This window comes from Trachinotus anak, unplaced genomic scaffold (genome assembly GCF_046630095.1).
Source record: "Trachinotus anak isolate AG129_WGS33_773 ecotype Australia unplaced genomic scaffold, CSIRO_AGI_Tana_v1 ptg000032l, whole genome shotgun sequence".
NCBI lineage: Eukaryota > Metazoa > Chordata > Actinopteri > Carangiformes > Carangidae > Trachinotus > Trachinotus anak.
In genome coordinates, this window is record NW_027273883.1 from 11123884 (window position 1) to 11146637 (window position 22754).

The 22754-nt window shown below is 40.3% G+C and overlaps 1 protein-coding gene and 3 non-coding genes across 5 annotated transcripts; all 4 read right to left on the minus strand.

The window, feature by feature from the left end:
* Positions 1–1064: 1064 nt before the first annotated feature.
* Positions 1065–21422, minus strand: ncapd2 (non-SMC condensin I complex, subunit D2). 2 transcript variants are annotated; one of them, XM_071469044.1, is made up of 32 exons: positions 21288–21422; positions 20465–20584; positions 20288–20363; positions 20146–20204; positions 19876–20051; positions 19217–19362; positions 17954–18081; positions 17724–17847; positions 17448–17595; positions 15972–16169; positions 15758–15892; positions 15591–15678; positions 14287–14488; positions 14022–14140; positions 12692–12892; positions 12388–12562; positions 11843–11927; positions 11357–11493; positions 9351–9483; positions 8751–8826; positions 8424–8639; positions 8100–8260; positions 6680–6791; positions 6414–6537; positions 5891–6046; positions 3893–4070; positions 3705–3799; positions 3427–3507; positions 2636–2819; positions 2385–2550; positions 2161–2280; positions 1065–1359 (listed from the first exon to the last, which is right to left on the minus strand). In XM_071469044.1, exons 2-32 carry the CDS (start codon positions 20580–20582, stop codon positions 1277–1279), a joined length of 4200 nt encoding a protein of 1399 aa, XP_071325145.1. In that variant the 5' UTR covers positions 20583–20584; positions 21288–21422; the 3' UTR covers positions 1065–1276. The 2 variants fall into 2 exon arrangements, with proteins under 2 accessions (XP_071325145.1, XP_071325146.1); XM_071469045.1 differs by having other exon boundaries at positions 20465–20588.
* LOC139613968 (small nucleolar RNA U85) lies at positions 15231–15533 on the minus strand. The gene has a single exon (XR_011686864.1). It is a non-coding gene; the product is annotated as a small nucleolar RNA U85 (small nucleolar RNA).
* On the minus strand, positions 16329–16636 carry LOC139613967 (small nucleolar RNA U85). The gene has a single exon (XR_011686863.1). It is a non-coding gene; the product is annotated as a small nucleolar RNA U85 (small nucleolar RNA).
* Positions 19463–19793, minus strand: LOC139613969 (small nucleolar RNA U85). The gene has a single exon (XR_011686865.1). It is a non-coding gene; the product is annotated as a small nucleolar RNA U85 (small nucleolar RNA).
* Positions 21423–22754: the final 1332 nt, after the last annotated feature.

Below are 22754 nucleotides of genomic sequence, written 5' to 3' on the forward strand. Positions count from 1 at the left end.
CCAAATTACAATACTAGCAGGTGCTGTGTGATCCAACACACAGACCTCAAAGTTCAGCAGCCTCTAATTATTTCAAGTAAATAAACCCCTGCAATTACAAATGTGCATCACATACTGGGCAGGGATTCGTGTCCACCTCTGTCAATTTCATCAATGAATGTTTTTGTTTTAATTAAGGCATCTGCAGAGCGTGAAACGGGTGATGAAAGTTTTCACACCCAGCAAGCAGAATTCATTTTTGTACAGCACGAAATAAAGTTATAAACAGGGCAAATTTACTCATGTTTGCGCACTTAGCACCCACTGCACTCAGATAAAACCTAACTGCTGGTGCAATCATATTGTTAGCCTGTTGTTGGCAAAGTGTCTTTACATAACATATCAATCACACATACAGAAATGCACCCCTCTCATCTTTTCGGAGAGGACAACGTGTGGGAGAGGGAGTAGGCGAGAAGGAGAGAGATTAGCGATGAGGGGAGTGGAGGGAGCGGGGGGTTAAACTACCGTGCATGTGATGTCAGTAAAGAGAGGAGCGCTGTAGGAGGAAAAGTAGGCAGCGAAGAGTAGGAGGAGGAGGATGGGAGGGAGGGAGGGAGAATAGCACTAGGCAGAGAGAGGAGGGAGACCTACAAAAGAGATTGATTACAGGAGTACAGAGGCGGCCAACTAGGCAACAGCAAATGTGTCAGACAGAACAAGAGGGAAAAAAAAAAAATATGATTGTCAATAAACACGCAGCCATGCTCGTGGAAGTTTTTTTTATCGTCTGGTAAGAATCTGATATAACAGAACATGGCTGTAAGAAAGGAAAAAGAAAATTGAAAATGAAGTGGAGAAGCATGTGGGGTAGTAATACTGTCTGGGCAAGCTGTGACAACCCATTAAACACTGCTGTACAAACACATAATAAAAGCAGACATTCAAAGCTGCTTGTAGTGATGGTATAAATTTACTTGACATGACCCAGTCTACACCCAACGCGTCACACATTTACTGGTGTCAGCCCCTTGGAGTTTTCTTCAGTGTGCAGAGGCCGGTGAGTGACAACTCAAAGACAGCTGTAGAGTTTTTATCAAAACCAGAAACAGGTTTATTAAAGAAGTCTTGATTCTATGCCATTAGATTTGTCATCAGACTACTGTAATTTGGTGCCTAGTACTAGCATCTTTAAAAATATACAATAAAAAAAATGTAAAAATATGTAAAAATGCAATTCTTAAATGAAGATTTAAAAAGAGACACAGAAATAAGACAAAAACTAAGAAAAAGATGATCAGTTTCTGAGGCGAGCTCGTCTGGATGTGCGGGCGATGGGTGTTGTCACTTTAGGAGTCTCACTCTCCGCCATTACAGCATCTGATGATGGGAAAAAAAAGATTAAAGATTAGAAATTGATTAACCAAGCAAGACAAGTCAGGTGAAAAAGGTGCCAGTTCTGCCACACAAAAATACTGCCCAGGAATGGTTTCATGTTTTCAATCTGAACATATTAAGTATCACATATCAACTCTAACAGAGATATCCTAAGATCTTGGATTAGTGCTGTTGCAATGCACAGCTCACTTAAAAGTTACTGAGGTCCAACAGCCCTAAAGCTTCTTCGAGAGCTGCCTGGTGCTGCTCGGCCCAGTGGTCCAACTCAACTTTGTTGCATTGATCCAAAGTATACTGACATGTTCCAAAATAATAGTTTAAATATATCCACAATACCCACAATTTAAGTACAATAAATGTAGAGCTCAACCACTTGATTGATTACTTGTCTAATAGAAAATGTAATCAGAGATTACTTTGATAATTTATTTTGTCATTTTCAATCAAAAATACCAAACCTCAAACACTCCTACAGCTTCTAAAATGTCAGAATATGTTGTTTTTCTTTGTCTTATGTGATAGTGAACTGAAAATATTTGGGGTTTCTACTGTTAGTCAGACAAAACGAGCTATTTGAAGACATTACTTCAGGGTTTAGGAAATTGTGATCAGCATTTTTTACTGTTGTATAAACCCAATGCTTAGATCTAGAATATTGTCAGACTCAGTAATGATCATTTGCAATTTTTATGATTCTTATAAAATATGTTGCTAGACAGAAAGAAAATCATGTTAAATTCCATTCCAAGCATAACGCTAAATGTAAAAAGTGGCTGCACGCACCCTCCTCATCCTCCTCCTCATCACTGCTGAAGGTGATCACAGGTTTCTTGGACTTGCGAGATTTTTGAGGCGTCACAAAACTGTCATCACCGTGGCTGGAAACTGAAGGCTTTGTTTGACCTGTGTGAGAGTGAAATGTTTATTTTGTCATAATCAAAATCAACAAAATGTTTTGCATTTACAACTAACAGGATCCTTGAGAGTCAAAGCTGATGAGTACAGACCTCTCCTGGTCCTCGGACGGCCTTTGGTGGGCAGAGGTGTTCGCAGGACTGTCTTCTCACTGGATCCTTCTTTTTGATTCTCCTCTTCCATCTCAGGGCTTTCTACATTCTCCAGCCCCCGTGTGTGGACTGCAGTCAGCCGCTTTTCAAACTCCTCTACCTGAGCCTGGTAAACAAAGCTACTATAAGTAAACACATACAAAGGTGACACCAAAATAAAAAATTATATATACACATGTGTAAATTTGTACCTTAAACTGGGGTTTGGCGCCACGCCGTAGCTTGGCAGTGATGGAGAGCAGAGGCTGGTAAACTCCAGGTTCAGTCAACTTGTCACTGTAACACTCCCAGCACTCCTGCAGCCTCTTAAAACCACGCTCACACATAGACAGCAGAGACAGAGACATGGCCAAGTCACACCACTGACGCTCCGTCCTGAGGAGAGAAGTAGAATAAGAGTCACAGGAAGTAGCGATTAAACTGGATTTGAAATTATGTGAAATGCACTGAAATTCAAGATCATCCAAAAAAAAAAACAAAAAAAAAACAACTCATTAGCTCATTACTCATGAATATGGCTTTGCCCTGGCATTTGGACCAAATCTGATTTTCCAGGAACCACTTATATCTAAATTCACTTTGCTATTGTGTAATATAAAATGCCCTTCCTTTGAGCTCTGAGTATGGATGGAGTATGAGTCAGAGTCAGAGGCAGACTGAAGCCTGGCCAGGCCAGTTGTTCCTCTACACTCCCCAGCTATCGGGAAAGACAGTTTCCATGACAAAATGAGCAATAAGATGATGTCAGAGTGTAGGTGATAGATGAACTCAACTGTGAACTCACTGTAATTGTCGATCTCTCTTCACACGGTAAAAACACCCACTAATTATCCACACATCCACCCCTGCATCTTGCACAAATTAAATACTGCTAGGCAGACATTAAACGGGAAAGAAAAGAAAAAAAACAAAAAAACAAAACAAAACATAAAAGACATAGTTCAGAGGTGAAGATGGGAAAAGGAGGTGGAGATGTACTCACTTGGCAGTCCTAAAGCGCTGACACAGTTTCTCGACCAGAGACTCAGTCTGCCTTTCTTTGGTGATGTAGGAGAACAACTGTCTGAAAACACACGTAAATAATAAAGCATCTAAACAAAGCTCTCAAAATAGCTAAGAAGTCAACTTCTCCCTCAAAAGCTTCTGAAACAAGTCACAATTTATCCAGAGCCTGCAGAGTTTGGCACAGTATGGACACATTCCATGTAGACAAAAGCAGCAAATTGGAGAAGACACACACTGTGAAGCTGCCAAACTCACTTCATGATGGTGTTGAAGTCCTCTGAGCTCATGCCTCTCTCTGGATCTGACAGGCGACTGATGATGTCTGGGAGCAGGTTGTAGATCGCATTGTCCTGATGGGTAACACCAACGCTAGTTAAGAACCTTCCCAATTACTCTAGACCCTGTAAGGGTTCTGAATTCTGAGTGTGTGTGTGTGTGTGTACCTTGGTGGCCAACTCATTGAAGAAGTTCAGGGCGAGGCTGGTAATATGTGGCTCAGGGTCAATTAGCAGCACAGCCACCTCGCTCACTTGACCTTTGACCTTGAGCACATCCTTAAGCACCAACTGAGTAAGAACTGTGACAGCTGTCTGCCTCACTGAAGGAACCTCATCACTGAGCCTAGAAGAGAAGAGGACGTTAAATTAGTGGCTGGACCATCGTCTACCACTTTGGCACCCACACTAGAACACTACAGCCATCTTAGCATACTGACACATTAATCTAAAACACCAACATTTGCTGATTAAAAACAGAACACAAAGTGCAGCTGAAGCTGATAGGAATGTCAATAATTCTTCAAGTATTTGATCATTAAAAACAAATTGATCGTCACTGATTTGAATTATAGACAAATTAAAATGTGACCTGATGAAGGCACAAAATGAAAACCCATTTTCAGCAACAGCTTTTTACCGACAGCGATAGGTGTTTCTAGAGGAAAAGTCAGTGGGATCACTAAATCAGTAAGATTCATCCTCTGAAGAGCCTCAATATTGGTACAAAATTGAATTGACTGACAGCTCAACACTGCCGTTCCTTGAAACACTCTGCTAGAGTAGCTAAAAATGTAAGTGGAGGTAAAAATGTCTTGCCACCCGGACATTTGTTATTTTCCAATCCTAGACAATTAGGCTTTCTGTAAAGACTTGGAATTAGCCAGAACGTTATTGAAACCAAACTGTCACAGCCTTGGCTGAGCACAATGGGATTGGACAGGCTGTGGCAGGGCAATCTGATAGCATTCTGAGACCAATTTAGTTTTACCCTCATCCAAAACCACAAAACAAAAGAAACTCATTAACCATTTCTCATTTATGCCAGAGAGCAGGACTCCTGGCAGAGGATCAGACACTTGTACATGGCACTACCACATGCCAATGCAGGGGCTTACAACAGTAAGGAACTGGGTAATTAATTCTTAATGCGCTTATCAGGAGGCTCCAGGGCAGCAGCCTTGAGAACAGTGGAGGTGTTGCTGTGTGGGAGACAATTAGGGGACACTATGAAATGCTTATCAGGTAGGAAACACTAAGAGGGCAATGGCTCGTTATAAAAAGAACACAATGTTTTACACGTCTGAAACACCTCAATGTGAGCATTATCAACCATTATAATTAAGACCACACTTCATCAAAAAGAGCAACTTCAGCCTATGAGTTGGCTGAAGAGAAACTGTGTAACTTTATGCAGGAGAAACAGATAGAAACCATTAAGTGTTTTTAAAATGAAAGCATACCTACAAGCACAAACCCTTGCAGAACCTTTGACTTCACTCGAAAATTATTCCCTTCTGCTTATTCAACCGCTCTATATAATTACAACACACTAGTCATTGATTCTAGTCACAATCTGTAACACACCAGGAATTAAGCTGTTCGTTGTCTAAAAGTGCCCTTGTCTGAGGCTCCACCCCAGTTCATGAGTGGGGGGGTGGGCTTTCTACAAGCCATGAAGCCCTGGCTGGTTTCCATGGCAACCGCAGAGAACAGGCTTCAAGGCATATATCAGAGTTTGCCATCATAGATCATCTCAAAGTTTCCCCCCATTAAAAAGTCCTGATGGAGAGAGTAAACTTTTCCCATCATGTGGCTCAGTGGAGCATTGTGACAGCGGCAACACTTCAGTGGCTGAGAGGAACAACACACTGAGACGTGGCGGTGGAGGGATAAGGATGACAATGGCTCAAGTGTACAAGCATAAGGTGAATGTTGGCTGAGATGAATCGTCCTTTAGAGTTACACCCACTCAGTTGGGCCATCAGGCAGAGGTTGTTCCTTATAATGTTAGGGGGGAAAAACCCAAAACAAATCTGCGAATATTATGATAATGTGTCTCTAATTGGAGGAGAATCAATTAGTGTGAGGGAATAGAGCATGATGTGCCCCTGCAACAAATCTTATATTATTGTGTTGATCGAACTGAATGCATCATTACATTACCTGGCATACAAATTCTGTGTCCACGGCTCCAAAATGTTTGGGAAACGGACAGTGAGGTCTCCCAGGGCTATTATGGCATTAGCTCTGACAACAGGAAGAGAAGAGCGCTCCAGCACTGTAAACATGAGACGGATGTTCTCTTCACACGTCGCTGGGCTGACATAAAGGATAAAGACCGCATAGCATTAAAAGTTACCCCAACAATTACGCTCCGTCCATTTAAAGTCATATGTAGGACTGCAACTAAAATATTTTCAGGAATCTGCAAGTTAGTTTCTCAATTAAGCAATTTATTGTATGGTCCATAATATACCAGAAATCATGAGTCAGTTTCCCACAGCTCAAGCCAACACATTCAAATTGCTGTAACCCCTTAGAAAATAACGTCTCTGATTTCTTTGGCCATTTTTCCTGAATGGACTTAAATAATTGCAGACTCATTTTTGTGTTGACTGACAAACTGCTTAATCAGCTCTACAGATATAATATGGTATAAGAGCATTGGAATAGGCAGCATGTTTACCTTATCATCATGTACTGAGAGAGTGCCAGGCAGGCAGCTGTGGTGAGCTGTGGGTGGGAATAGCGTCCCGGGGAGCCGCAGACTTTTACCAGCAGGGGAAGGAATGCACACAGCAGGTTCTCCTCTAAACAGAGATGGAGGATGGTGGGGAGAAGATGTTGAAATAATATATGAAAAAATAATGTGAGAAAAATCTATGTGAAGAGTGGGTTTTAAATGTAGCTTAATGTGGGTCAGAAAAACAAAAGCCAAGAGGTTTTCATTACCAGCCAGTAACTCAGTCTCGCAGATCTTTCTGATGAGTTCAGCCTCTGTGTCTTCAGCAGAAGCACCCATCAACCCAAGCTCCTCCTCCATGGCACTCTCATTGGCTGCTTGCTGTTGGAAAACCATTAAAGATTTACAAAAACAGCCACTTCTCCATACCGTTTTTTTAACTGTTATTTACTAACTTACACAAGCAGAGGAGAAGAATGAGATGTTGTGTGGCTGCATTTCAGTCTGACAGCAGCTTAAGATTTTTAAAATGATACTTGAGCCAAAAGATTTTTTTGTCTAAAAACATCACCAACTTGAAAAGTGGCAACAATGGATTCCAATAGTGACAAGTTTTAACAGATGGAAAAAAATATGCATTAAATTATCCACAGAATCTCTTCTCAGTTAACTCATGAGGCGTTTGGTGCAGAGCATCCCTAAAAACATCTTGTTATGGTGGAATACCACGTGACAAATACGTTTGAATCCAACTTATGAATTTTCATTGTGTGCCACTCTCTGCTCCTTTGGTTATCCAAGAGGGGTGGAAAAAAAATTCCTAATGCTAATTAAGGAGACATTTATCTTCCTGTCCCCTGATGGGTTGAACAGTTATGAGCCATCACTCATCAGACTGTGTCTCTAAAATAAAATCTCATCAAGTCATCCTACTGAGGCTCGGTCTGATTGTCAGGATGCTTTCTGCCACACAGGGGGTTGTTTTGGCTTCATTTGTAGCATTTAAGTATCAGAAGAAGTACTTTTAGCAACAGGCAACTGACATTTAGACTTTGAAACATTTATCAAGTTAAGAAAATATCTAATCAGGCTCTAGTACATAAACTAACTGAAATGAACTATAGCTGCAAGTTGCAGCCTGCATTTAATTATTATTTTTATGACTGCTTTTTTTGCATCAATTATGTCCATAAAAATGTCAAAAAATGAAAAATGCCCATTACCAGAGCCCAAAATGATGTATGCAAATTATCTTTGTCCAACCAACAGAGTAAAACACAAAAATTCAGAAAACAGAAAAAAGATAGAGAAGCTGGAACAAATTTGAACCTTTTAGATGGGGGAAAAAAACAGAACAAATGAAAGGTGAAATAAACTGATTATCAAAATTAATTTTCTGTCAATTCCATTCTGACTAATTGAAAAATGAACAGTTTTTGCTCCACACTGAATGTCATTCACATTACTACATACACAAACTTGGCAGCAACAACAAATTCTTTCAAAAATAGAAATGTTTGTACAAGGAAATCATCACGAAAGCAAGTAATTACAAATTTATTTGTGAACAATCACAATTCCATTCCCACTTTAGCTGATGTACTACCACTGGTCAGTGTACCAGAGTACTTTACATACTACAGTACAGCATATACAGCTGCTGTATATAGGTCTCCGCAGCCTCATTACCTTTGCTTTGCTGGATGGCCCCTTTTCTTTCTCCTCTCTTTCCTCTGTCTCTCCTCTCCTCCTCCGCAGCTCAGCGCTCACACTGCGCTCAAGGTGAGACACCTGCCAGAAAGCCACGCAGCCACACAGAGCCAACAGCTGGGCCAGACACACACAGTTCACTGCAGGAGACAAAGACACGTGATCAAGAGGAAATTGACAAAGCTAGGTGCACTAGGAGAGGTTATACAGTGTCAATGGAGACATCATATTATACTAATGCCAAGTTAGATTACACGTACAACTACAAAAGTCTTCTTTAGAAAGAGCCATAATGGGACTCACCTTGTTCACCTTGCTCAATGGACTCCTGAGATCCATCTTGCATTTGGCCAGGGTCTTTGTTGATTTCCCCACCTTCTGCAATCTGATCTAGTAAGAGGCGAGCGCTGCGCTGGAGCAGCCGTGAGCACAGCTGGTCAGGAGATTCAGCCAGGAAGTAGATGAGACGGACAGCCTGTTCCATGAAGCTGTGCCAGTAAGGGTCTTCCATCACCACACCTGGAGCAAGTACCAAGAGACACAGTCAAGAGGAAGATCCTACAAGTGGTGCAAGCCAAGACAAAAAACTGGGAGTATTTCTTAGTGAAGGCCACAATTGTCTGTGTTTACCTTCAGCGAGTGCCTGTGTGAGGCAGGTGAAGAGCTGATGTTCCTGGGGCAGTCTGAATGGAGAACCTTTTGATTGCTGGTGGAAATATTGAAATGTATGATATTAACATTGTGTAAAACTCCTCTGCATATTTACAGACTTTTCCATAAATTCATTTTGTTTGTCAAAAAAAGGAATTTTCCAGCAAGGAACAGATGTACAGATCTTTTATGATCGAATCATTCTAAAAGTTTTGTTGAAAAGTACTGTCACCACAAACCAGAGGTATAAAACATGTTTTACAGCTGGGATCTCTACGATCCAAATGGGATTTTGTTATAGCAAACTCATCAGTTTAATTACTTTTACAAAATTTATAAGAATTGCTTAGACAAATAATTAAATACAAGCTGATAAGAACAATGTTAACAATGTGTTTAAGCTGTTAAAGGGGGCTCAGTGTCTCCAGGATTTCAAGCAGTTAAATCTTCTCTTCTAAGAAAAGATTTTGCACTCTGCCACACTGACCCACTGCATCCCTAATCAATAGGCTCAAGTCAATGAGGCCCTCTGGTTATCAAGAAATACTTAAGGGCAAGCCATGGTTCATGTTTTCTTACCCTGACATGGTCAGTAATACTGCAGATGGTTATCACTGTGTCTCTGGCCAGAAGGAAGTCTTCAGTCACTTTCTCTCCAAGAGCCACGGAACAAAGAGTGTCCAGATTACTGAGAACCACTTCCCTCTCTGCCCTGTTGCATTCACATACATACAAAATAGACAGTTTTACAAAGAGGCATAAAGTATATATTTTTTTATTCCCAAATGACCATGTGATTATGCAAAGTAAAGTAATAACATTTCTGCCCTACATCACCCCAACTCCTGTGTGCTGGCCTCGCCAGTGCCAGGCTGCTGCCCAGATAATGCGTGTAGGAGGTTGGGTTAGGAGAAGCGCATAAGATTTAATAGGTTATGAATGCTGCTGGCTGGATGAAGAGAGGCAGCAGTGTGGGTGGATTGCAGATAGTCTCTCTTTACTCTCTCTTGCTCACTCTTCCCTACAGCAGTGGCAGTCTTTGAGGTAGATTGAGGGGGAACACTAAAAAAATACATATATTCAGTGAAATGCACTGGCAAGGAGCCTAGTTATATGGTCGTGACTTCGATTACAATGAAGAGGAGCTGAAGCTGAGCTTGTAGTCTGACTAATAAGGATTTGCTGAATGTCAAGTATGTGAGGCAGGACCAAAATGTTATGTGGTGAGGAATATTACAGATTTTACATATTTTTAAAAAAACTAAAACAACTCTTGGCTAGCTCAACTTTAACACAGACCTATTACAAATAGTTTTTTCCCTGCCAATAGTTTAAACAGTGCGGTTAATTTTAATATACAACATGGAATAATGTTTGTTCTGAGTCCAGATAGATTCATCTAAGATTTTTTAAACCTGTATTAAAATGCAGTTGGTATCAGGATCTGAAGAAGATCCTGTCTGAGGAAGGTGTTAAGTAGGGATGACAATTTTTTCTTTTACCATGATTTAGTTTCATTGTGTCAATATTTGCATCTCTGAAGATCAGAGTCAGACCAGAATTTAGAATCAATATAATCAAATTTCTTTCAACTTCAATAAAAATAAACCCAAATTAGGTTCATGGTAAATATTTTATCAGAAGCCATGGTAATACAACTTCCACATTATTTGGGATGAATAGTTCCACCTGTCTGAACATGCAAGTAAGTCTAAACTAGAAAGTCATTTGGACTGATTGTATTCCCCATACAGTTCTGCTGCATTTCATGATTCAGACGATGACAAATACACAGGCTCAAATCAACAACACTGTTGCCTTAAAAAGCTTTCACACTGTACTGCTCAGTATGAATTATAACAGGAATATAATATTATTTTAGCAAGCCACATGTAATTGCAAGTTACCACATTTTTGGTTGGACTGCTCAGTGTGGCAGAAACATCATGACAAGCTCCAGGTACATCTGTTCTCACCAGTCAACGCACCTTTCCCTCATCCATAGTAAACAAGTCATAAGTATATACACAACACCTGCAACCATGACTGTTGTTTAGTTGTTCATATTGCCTTTTACAAAACTAGAAAATGAATACAGCCTGTGCAGCATCATGTCTAATTACCCTACAACTTGGCATATTTGTTTTGGTTGACATCCCCACCTACTCCACTGCACTGCGTAGTGTGTGCAAAATGAGGAGAGATCACAATGTTGACAGAATGAGAAAAATGAACAAACACAAACTGTGATGGGACTTATCAGTGTTCCAGAAACAAATCAAAATACTAGGAGTTTACTGATTATTTACCAGCACAGCTGACTGAATTTCACATTTCCCTAGCTTGAGCACAAAACACTGTGACCACGTATCCTTGTGTTGCTCTAAATAATCAGAGTAGGTAGGGCTGCATCACACTGGGCTGCTCCTTCAGAACACAGTAGTAAATTTGACTAAAATTACCAGCCATTCAAAGGCAGGAAAAGAGAAACCATTATATTTGGTATACTTGCACAAACCCTTTTCTTCATCATGGCATAGGTCATTAATTTCTTATGAACATAATGAAAGTGGTCTGTGTCTTACCGTGCCGCCATGCCTAGCAGTAACACTGCAGCTCGCCGGTGTAAGCCAGAAGTCTCACGTTTTCCAGTAAACCTCTCCCACAAGACTTGCACTACAGTGGACTGAAGATTGCTGCCACTGCCAAAGAACTCCTGCACCTACAGATACAAGTTTGAGGGGTTAAAACTCCCCATACACCTTGTTTCAATGCATTTAAATACAGGACCTTTAACAACACCATAAAAAAAACCTACAATATGCATTCTATAAAAATATGTCCTTCAATATTCTGCATAGTTGTGTTTCTTGATTGCTGGTGGAAATATAGAAATGTGAGATATAAACATTGTGTTGAGACTACAAAAAAAGCCTTGTTATATTTCATGTCTGATATTATATGGGATAGCCATGTACAAATATATATTCCTTTTGTTTGCCAAAAAAGTCATTTTCCAGCAAGGAAATGAACAGATCAGGACAGAGAAATGAGCAATAATAATTACTCACTATTTCCTCAAGACACTGGATTGTTCCCAGAGATGCATCAACCATCAGCTCAGAGAGACTGTCCACAAGAGTGTGGGCTTTCATCCTAGTAAAAGATGACACAGCTGCTTTAAGAAGACAACACAAAACATTTTTTTGATTTATATAAAGAATAAAGAATGTATAATATATAAAGAATAGAATAAATACATTTTTAGAAGTGTTTTTAGGTATTCATTGCATAAACAAAATATGGTATTTACCATTAATTTAGGCTCAAGCTCATCAAGCAATTTTATATAGAATTTTTAATTCACTGAAAGTTTCATGAGCCATATTTTAGCTACTAATGTTAACGAGCAGGGGAGGCGGCCTAATGTTACTGTAATCATCACAGAGGAGACTTTGGTAGTTGACTTAATAAGGACCCAAAAGTGTTGATTAAAATAAAATGTATTATTAGTGGATATCACATTGAATTGATAGTCCTATGTCATCACACTGGCGCCTGCACAGGACATGCACGTGTTTTAAAAGTTAGGGCTTTTCAGGGATGTTTTACAGACCTGATGGTGTCTCCCTGAGGGTTCAGATAAAGGCGCCTATAGGCCTGGACGACAGCATCTTTAATGGCAGTGTCAGTTGACCAGACAAGAGGCAACATCTTCCTCACTCCACTGACAGAGTTGGCAACACTGAACTCACACACAGTCACACAGAACTGCACAGCCTCTTGGACCACTAAAACACAAAGAAATTGTTGTTGTAAGATGTACATGTATCTTTATCTCACTACTGAGTGAATTCAAACACTATATCGAAATGTATAAGTTTGAAAAGGGTTGCACTGTGGTGAATACTGCCTGCTACCTGAAGTGGTTTTCCAATACAGCATGGTGTTGATGACAGAGATTGCTCTCTCCACTTGTAAGGCAAAAGTCTCTGTATCTTTCAGGTACTGCACCAACATCTCCTGCTTCTTCAGCTCCCCATCCTCCCCCTCTTTCTCCCCATCTTTCTGTGGGGTTGGTGGCAAGTTCTGGCTGAGCTCAGCTGCATCCTCATCAGAGCCTGAGGAAAACATCAGGGGCCATATAATGTAAAGTACGTTGGTACCAAGAAGGACTCACACAAGAATTCAGCCAGTATAATCATTTTTCCATTGCTGTTGATTTCTTAACATTTCCTGCAGGTGGTGCAAAGAAATGAAGTCATGTTGCTCTCTTGTCTGTAAGGCTTTTAGTGTGAGTAAGTCAGCCACATTTACATTAACAGCAAGGAATAACCATCAGCTTCTGATTGCCTTTGCACACTAGTCTCTTTTTGGTGTCTACCAATCTCACAGTCCCAGTGTACGTACAGTTGTACACAAAGGTTTGGGCACCACTGAGAAAATTACAGCATATCTGAAAACAGCCATGGCAGCTCTTGACTGAAATATTGTTGGAAATAAAACGGAAAACCAAGTTTGAAATTTTTAATTCAGAATGAAGCCTCTAGTATGCTGTACTTCAAGTGGGGGCAGTAATTAACACAAAACTGGTCCATGGTTATATTTTCAATCCCATAATCACTTAGGTACCACCTTAGGCTGAGACTGGTAGGGTAAAACTCAAAAAAATACTTTAATTGCTGTTCAGCTGAATGGTGTGTCCTCTGCAATTGTGATTTACAAATGCAAAATTCTGAACTGCTGATATATTCAACAAAATATTTTATAAATCCTAAAAAGCCTGTCAAAATATTAGAAAGTCAAGAAAGGCCTAGATCTGAACAGGCACTTCACATTTCAGGAATTTTACTAATTTCTTTTATGTAATGACACTAACTTTGGTTAGGGAATGTATATGGTGATCTGACATAGGTGTACAAATAAAGCATAGAGGTGGTGGAGTTTGTGTCATACTCAGTCATCAAGTGTTATGAAATACATTACGAATGAGAAAGCTGGTTTGAGAAGTGAAGTGCTGCTCTAAAATACATCTTCACCTCACACATATACACATATGTGGTAAAGGCATATATTTTATAGACCAGTCAGTTTTAATGAAGTGACAGTTAAAGATAATGTGAAATGAATTTTCTCCAAAGAACTGTATATTAAATGTGTTCCACCCTGCCTCCATTAAGACAGTGGAGAGCACTTTTGATGAGTATCTCTTGATAGAAATGTGTCAAGTGAAGTGAGCTCAGGCTTTACCTTTAAAAATCAGTGCCAGTGTTTCCATTAGTGTGTCAGGGGTGAGAGTGGACAGAGGGGCAAACATCTCAGATTGAGGGAAGCAGCTGTGAGCTCTTACACAAAGACGCACAGCATTTCTGTAGGAACAAGAAAAGACATCTCACATATCAAATTGTTGGTTAATTGACAGCATGGGATTTAAAAAAACAAAACAAAAAAAAAACTTCAGGTAATGACATTTGAGTCAACTTTTACCCAGGCAAACACTGGTGATTAGCATCACCTGTATTTGTTGACACGGAGGAACTGAGCAATCTTCACTGCAGTTGCCCTGTCATCTTCTGCCTCCTTTTCTTCCTCCACATCCCTGTCGTCCTCCTGCTGCTCTTTCTCCGTTTCACTTGTGGGCTCCAGCTCTGTCCTAACAGTGACAAGCAGCTCAGGCTCCATAGCGGCCCACAGCTCAGATGCTTTAATCACCGCCACTGCCAGGAGGGAGAGTGAAAGGTGAAAAAGAAAAAAAGTCAAATCCAACCAGGATTACTCAGGTTAGAGCTAGAAAGAAAATTCCAGAGGAACAATTTACAGAAAAGTATTAACAGAGGAATCAATTAGTCAGACAGAATAGTAAGACGATAGTGTTAAAAATCTAGATTGTAATGCTGGGCTCTAGAGTGCCACCATTTGATTGTATATTGTAACTTTTTTCTGATGTGCTGCTGTATCGTCCCTTTTATTACATACATGATGTTGTTCCTAAAGCTAATAAAGAACAATGAAGGCATTTCTGACAGTGACTGGAATACCAGACTGGTTGAAGCCTCTTTTACTAGTTACTGAGAAATGTATTTAAAAAGGAGGTTTGAGGGTTTACTCATGTATTTGAAGCTGAAACGTCATAATTAATGATGCATTCAAGTTCTATTGAAAACATTCAATTGCAATACTAGTTTCTGTTATTGTATTTTTCCTGTCTAGATTCAATTCAGGGTTTTTTTTTGTTTTTGTTTTTTTAAACACATGCATCTTTTTTGCACACATCTAAAAAATACGGTGTTTTTGACATCTGGTTCAGTGTTACTTCTGACTAAAATTAATATGAAGAATGAATTCCCCGTACTAAATAAAAATTCCTTTTTGTGATATGGCTGAAAGTTACAGGTGTGAATTTTGAGACAACTTTTTCAGGGACCTGGTCTACTGAGTTCAAATGAGTTTCTAAACTTGGGCCTCAGATTACCAAAGAAGGAAGTCATGGCTGACTGAACAGCAAAGAGAGCTGGGTGAACTCCTTGCCTTTTACACATATACACAAATGTAAATACACACACACTCTGTCAGCTTCATCCCCGTGATTATTTCACTGTAACTTCGAAGGAATAATTTGGGTCGAGCCAAATCACTGTAGGCAGGCCCTTACAGCAGAGCAGAAATACTCCTCTGCACTGCCAAGATTACCTGCCAGTCAAGGCAAGAAGAACCCAACTCTCATTCAGTAAGCTCGTATTCGCCTTGGTCTCATCACTGGGCAAACCGTGAATTCAACATTCATGAAGATAAATAACTCTTCAAAGGGTTCAACCACACCTGGTGCTCTTCCCTGCAGTTTCTCTTTCATCTCTCTGAGTTTAGCGGTCTCTTTCTCCAGTGGCTTCTTCAGGTCTGCGCTGCTCAACTGAAAGAAAATTCCTGTGAGATTGGGAAACCTGAAAATGTCTAGTACTCCAGTTTTAAATCATATTGATTTGAGTTACCTTGCAGCTATAGGGGTTGTGTGCAATGAAAGCTGCCAACAGCTGGATAGCACTCTTCACTGCATTTATAGATTTGTCCATTAGTCTCCCCACAGCAAGCTCCATCACTTCACTGTACCTACACAGGGGCAGTGCCTAAACACAGACGGATTTTATTACCGGGCAGAACTAATATCATGCTTTTACAAATATGCTGTAAGTCTAGAAAACATACTTTGCTGTTGACGATGCGTGTGTAGACCTGCAACACACGTGCCCTCACGTGGGAATGTGTGTCATGTAGATGTTCCTGCAGTGTGTCGAAGAAGCGGTCGCGGTCAGCTTTACCAGACTCATCAAGGCCGTCACCACACAGGACCCGCACAAGAATCTCTCCGAGCACTTCACACACAGCAACGCGCATTGTGTGGCTCTAGAAACCAGGGATACAGGGAATTAGGCTGCATCTAAGCATGTTCTTGTGTCAGTAAAATACTCTTCCACAATCATGGAGTGATGTATTGTAGCCTTTTCTCAGAAACAGATCGTGTAAAAGGTATGCACACATTAGTCCAGATGAATTTCTGAACTCTGCCCTCAGATTACCAAAGATGCAACTCATAGCTGACTGAACAGCAAAGAGGGCTGGGTGAACTTCTTGCCTTTTACACACATACACACAACACACAGTCACAACACACACATTGTCAGCATCATCCCAGCAATTACTCCACTGTGACTGTTGAGGAATAATTTGGGTCGCGCCAAGTCACTGTAGGCAGGCCCTTACAGCAGAGCAGGAATCCTCCTCTGCACTGCCAAGATTACCTGCCAGTCAAGGCAAGAAGAACCCAACTCTCATTCAGTAAGCTCGTATTCGCCTTGGTCTCATCACTGGGCAAAATGTGAACTGAACAGTGAGAAAGAAAAAAAAAGACTTGTGGGGAAATTTTTCTGAGGAATTAGTTTGTCTTTACTAGAACCATTTTCTTCCAGTTTCCTGTATCAGTAAAGTACCACACTTTGATTAGGACAATGCTCATTAAGTCCTAAATGACAAGTACTGCGGTGTGGCTTTGTCATAGCAACATTTTCAGGCTTAAGTGACAATGTGCATTGGTGCAAATCAAATGGCCAGAATTTATCCTTGAGCACAAGCATGTTACTTACTGCACTTAAGAATAATGCAAGGGCTATGTAAAATTTCATTGGGTGTTCCAGCCTTGTCTGAAAAATGGACAGCGTCCAGTAGTCTCTTACCCTGTGAAATGCAAAACAATATAGTACTCTCCAATCACAGAAAAAAAGTATGCACACAAAAAAGAAAGAAGCCTTTTTTCTTCTTTTATCAACTTTTTCAGTATATGTTGACATTGTTGCACAAGCAAGTCATAACCTATGAATCTAACAGCTTAATGCAAAGTCCCCCCCAGTCTGGCAACATAACAAAAAGAGCAGTGTGGGAAATGGGATCTGCCTCTGTCAAGCAGGATGTGTGCATGCTCACGTAGGGACTTATTTCACTGCATGAGCAGCCCTGTTAGTCACACACAATAAAGGCCACCACTGTGATAAACCATTGATATAGTATAGTTACTTCTTTAAAGTATCACATAAACTTTTTTAGATCCAAGTCACTAGTTTTCCCATTCAGGAGCTGGAAATCAAGAATTAAAAAGTAGCAGGACTAACATGTTCAGGTGTGTATTACCTCTCCTTCCAGATGTGTGATGAGCACACTAATGTTGGGAATCATTAATTCTGGCACCAGAGCACTGAGTTCTGAGAGGAAGGAAGCAAAGGCTTTGACCCCTGACCCCTCTCTGGCAAGCTCCTCACTTGACTTCTGACCAATCTCCCTGTAGGAAGGGGAAAAATAAGGCATTAACTTTTGTGCAATTTGCAAATGATAATATTTCCACAAAAACATTTACAAAGAGGCCTGCTTGTTGAAAACTTAATATACACACAAATTATGTGCTCTGACCTTATTACTTCTCCAATGATAGCCCTGATTCCATATTCTGTGCTCCACACAGACACTGCTTGGGCAAAAACGGATGACAACTGCTCAAAGTGTTGGAGCAACTGGATCACCTTTACACTTGCACCTGTAAGAGTTTAGAGAAAATATATATTTAAATTAAATGCAACAGACTGATGCGTTTCTTCAGTTATAAATTGTGTTCACGGGCTCAGCATGAGTGAGGGACTAACCCAGAAGATGATTGTACTTCTTGATCAGAACCCCCAGTAGATGGATTATACAATCTCTGGTAGGTTTGCTCTTGACATGGCTGATGGTTGGGTTCTCAAGGAGTTTGTAACAGCAGCAGGTCACACAGCTGTGGAAACAAAGGCACAGACAACAACTTTAAACTTTGTTCATCTTGTAGTATGCTAGAGTCTGGATTCAAAGGCAACTTGTAACCTGAATGAAATTGTATACATTCTACACAAGACAGAAAAATTAGCATAACTGTACAGATACCATGTTCGTAAAGGTTTTTGAGTCGTGTATACTGTTTAGTTAGAAGTTCAAGTTTAAAGACTTCTAGTATTCAAAAACAGGAACACTAAAAACAAAGGGTCATCTCTCCAGCAGGACACAGTTGTTTAAGATGAAAAAATAAAAAGCTACACCTAAATGTTTACAATTTAAAAAATGTTTATTAATGTAAAGGCAAAGATAATTTTCATATGAGCTCCAATTAAGACTATTATCAATGCAAGAGATGTTCTGATACCATTTTTTCCTTACTGATACCAATTTCAATATCTGAACTTGTGTATCGGCCAATACCAAGCATAGGAATTGGATACCTTGGCATTAAAATCTTTTAACAGCTGTATACTACTAGCCCTGTATGTATATGATATGATTGCTATCATTGTTGTATGGCATTGCTCAGGTTAAACCCCTTGTAAAACGAACAAATCCATGAATGCCATTTTAAAATATAAATTTGAGTGTAGATCATTAAAAAAAACAATACAATTCCTACACTAGTTGTCCTAACACTACTGCCACTCCTCAAAATTAAAGCCTTGCGTACTGTACACGAGTTGCCCTCTTACTGGTGGGACTTCCCAGTGTAATATATTGCCAAATTGCTGCCATTTTGTAAACAGCTAACATTACACTATTTACAGAAAATCAATACTTCTTTGTTGCTATAAGAACAGTAGTTGCCAGTGGCTGCATAGTGCACCTTCCTGCATAGGCTACTGTTTTAAAACAGTGAACAATTTACAGAAATTACATGGCATCGGATCAGTGCATTGACCGAGCCGTTGCAGATACAGTAATGGAGGCATTTTCTACTGTTGGAATTGGGGCTAGTATCGGTATTGGAACAACTCCAAACAATGATGGGAAGTGATCTGGATAACAAAGTGGGAAATTACACCACATAACTGAATTATGACAGTTAAGCATGATACTGTGCTATTCCCAGAGTACCCAGGAAAGCAGATTACCTGACGAACTCTTCCTCTACCAGGGAGAGGCTCCAGAGGGAACGGATATCCAGCTGGAGGAGCTGGACAAGGGCCTGCAGCACCTTCTCTCTCTCTGAGTCCCACTGCAGGAGTCCCTCTCCGCCAGCTTTACCTTTTTTACCACCCTGTGTAAGACAGACAAATGATAATCAGAAAAGCTTAATAGATAATGGGCTGCAAAATAAGACAATAAAATTAGTTAAGTTAAATTTAATTTCCAATACATGCCCTCAGATTACCAAAGACAAAGTTCATATCCACCAAACCAACTATAAAGAGACAGTAGTTCTTGCTAGCTGATACATATACATTCATACAATTTACACACAGACAAACGAACATCCACACATTGTTTGACATCTCCTACCTATCCCATCCCATTGCTCTTGGGGGGGCAGATGATCTAGAAGGTGACAAGTTAACTGTGGGTGGACCCTTACAGCAGTGCAGTAAAACTCCACCACACTACCAAGACTATCCACCTAACAGCAGGCTAGAGACCACAATCTCTTGGTCTGACTGGATCATAAAACTTGCCAAGATCTCATCAGTGGGCATTTAAAATAGTTTAACACAGAATAATTCACTGTCATAGCCATTCACAAAGTATTTCTTAGCAATGTCATTATTAACCATACCTTCCCAGGTGCTGTGACAATACTCTGTCTACAGGAGTAACCCTCAAGGGTCTCTGTGAGCTTGCAGAGCAGGAAGACACTCATCTTAACTGCATTAAGCTTCTCTTTGCGCTCTGCAGCTGAGACAGAGGTGGAGACAAGGAGTGCCGGCAGGGAGGCAGCCAGGCCATTAACCACTGAAAGAAAAAGAAAACAGACAATACATGATCACCCCAACATATCCAGTTTGTATTTCTGCAACATATTCTGCGAAACATAAAAAGGTCTGACCTTGAACTAGTATTTCCAGAGTATCCTCTTTTACACCCAGCTCCACTGAGTTGCATTGCCTAAAAAGTAAAGACAATAGTTTTGTTCTCCCACACCTTTTAACAGAAATAACTAAAGCCAGCTTTATATGATCAACACTCACTGTAGCACGCTGTAGCCTGTGTCAAAGTGTTCCAGTATACACAAAGGCCCCTGGCTTCTCAATGCACCCTTGAATTCTGTGTGAAAGAGACAAAACCATTAAGTCACACTAGCTCCAATGAAAATGTCTCACAATGAGCAGCTCCAGAAATTCCATAACTTGTAGTGAACTACTTACTAGTAAGGTAGGATGGCAGCTGTTTTGGGGAGACCACATCCTGAACAACATATTGGTTGATGCCACCAGTCTTCACCAAGTCTCCTATGCACACAGGTACAAAAAAATCCCACGACATCCCTGCCTCACAAAGACACATTAGTTAAGTTTACATGCATCGTTAACTGGCGTTATCGCTACAATGTATTATTGAATTGTACAAATTGAAGCAGGATCTTTGAAAATTATACAAAACAATATATTTTAGATTTAAGATCACTGGTTGGGCTGACTGACTTCGGAAAATCGGTATCTCTACAGTTTCACTAAGTTATATTCAAGACTTTTTTTAATACAACAGACACTTGGACTTGTTTATTTCAGAACTTCCCAGTAGTATTAACCAATAAATTCTAGTGGGCTGCTGCTTACTGGACTCATGTAAGAAGCAGACAACCCAACAACCTGAATAGCTTACAGAAACGTCTTAAAAATAACACAACTGCCTACAGTACCCAAGAAACAAGATTTTAGACGCTTATTTACTTTTTAAGGCCTTTTTCTGAGAAAATTATTCCCACTCACGCCCTGCAGATACCCTGATAATGTAACGATTTTCACTTAACAGTACAACCTTATTGTTGTGAACAGAGAAAGTGTATCTTTGTTGTTTAAGCTAGCCAGAAAAGCAAAATTAGCAGGCTAACTAGCTTAATGCTAGCTTAATGCTATCTAGATAGTGTAGCCTCACTCATCAGCCATTAAGGTTATTATTTAATGGAAACGGATGTGGCTTGAGTGAGCTGACAATTGCGTTTTACAAACTTGAAAATATAATGCTCACCTGTAACGTTGGCAGTCCTGTTAGCCACAACGTCGACCTGCGAGAACAGAAATGTAAACTGCTCGGTCCACCGTCTGCAAACGGTCTGATTCAAATTTGTTCGGACATCGCGCCAAAGCGACGTAGCTCTGACGTCACATATATGCGCCCTCTTTACCAGGGAGTTTAACCCATGGATGTATTATAAGACCTGGATGACGGATCTAAAAATGGCGCCCATTCAGTTCAATACAAGTTGCTCGCCTGGCGCATACCATGGATGTATTTACATCCATGGCGCATACGCCGAAAAGGTTTCTGGCTTCCGGGTTACTTCCGCGTTATGCGGCCCATAGAGACTGCGCAGTAGCGTCACTCCCATAATGCCTTTGGGCAATGGGAACGAGCTAAAAACGTTCTCGATCTGGCGCTGCGCGTTCACGAGTGCGTTCATTGTGTGTACATCCTACTAAGCTTTGATTTATCAGTCAAAAAACTGTTGCTGAGTGACTCTCAGTGCTGCAAAATGGAGACAACAAACATTTACAAGGTCTTTCACCTGCATTTATTTAGGTTTGTTATTCTGACTTTACTGTGTGTGCAATCACCACTGGAAGTGATCACATACTCATCAACCTCATATTATTTTACAGGCTTTATATCTGAAATAAATTCAAGATCTAAAGATCTTGCTGACTGAGAAGAAGAGTGCATTTAGGTGAGGAATCAAGGTGAAGCTGCAGAGGGAGCAGACTCAGGCCCACAGCTGGTTGAATCTCTGCTGTGACCTGGGATCAGAATAATTACCAGACTCCTGTCTCTCAGCTTCGAATCACTTATTGTGATACATTTAAATTCTTTAAATCATATGTCTGGTAATTTTCATTGAGTTGTATTGATATAAGACACAGATGGGTAAAACAAGCTGCTGCCACTGCCCCAGACAAAGTGACGAGAGACAAGGAAGTGACGTCCTCGCTGATGAGATGACTGACAGACTGAATTTTCATTTTGACCCCTTCAGAGTGTAGTGACTTGTAAATGTAAATTTTGTATTTGAATATTGCCACTTTTCAATTTTCATTTTATATGGTCATAGGACACCCACATGAGTGTGTGAAAATGAAAATGCTAATTGGATTGCTGCATTTTCTTTGTAATTAAATGGTGTGTACTGTGGGATGTGGGGTCACATGACTGCTGGCCTGAGCAGCACAGGTGAGCTGACTGGGCAGCTCACACAGGTGTCTTGAGTTTTCTTTGTTCTGTGTCCTGAGCTCATTCTCTGATTGGCCTTCAGTTGAGCTGCTTCCTCCATCTTTTCACCTTTGTTCCTGAGTGTGTAGAGTAAGTAGTTTATTTCATTATATTTCCTCAAATCATGTTTATCCTGTTGAACATCTAATCTCCTTGGTGAGCTGGATTAGTTACTCACTTGAGATTCAAATGTTGGCAGTTGTGTTGTGTTCACTTCACACTCAGACTTTA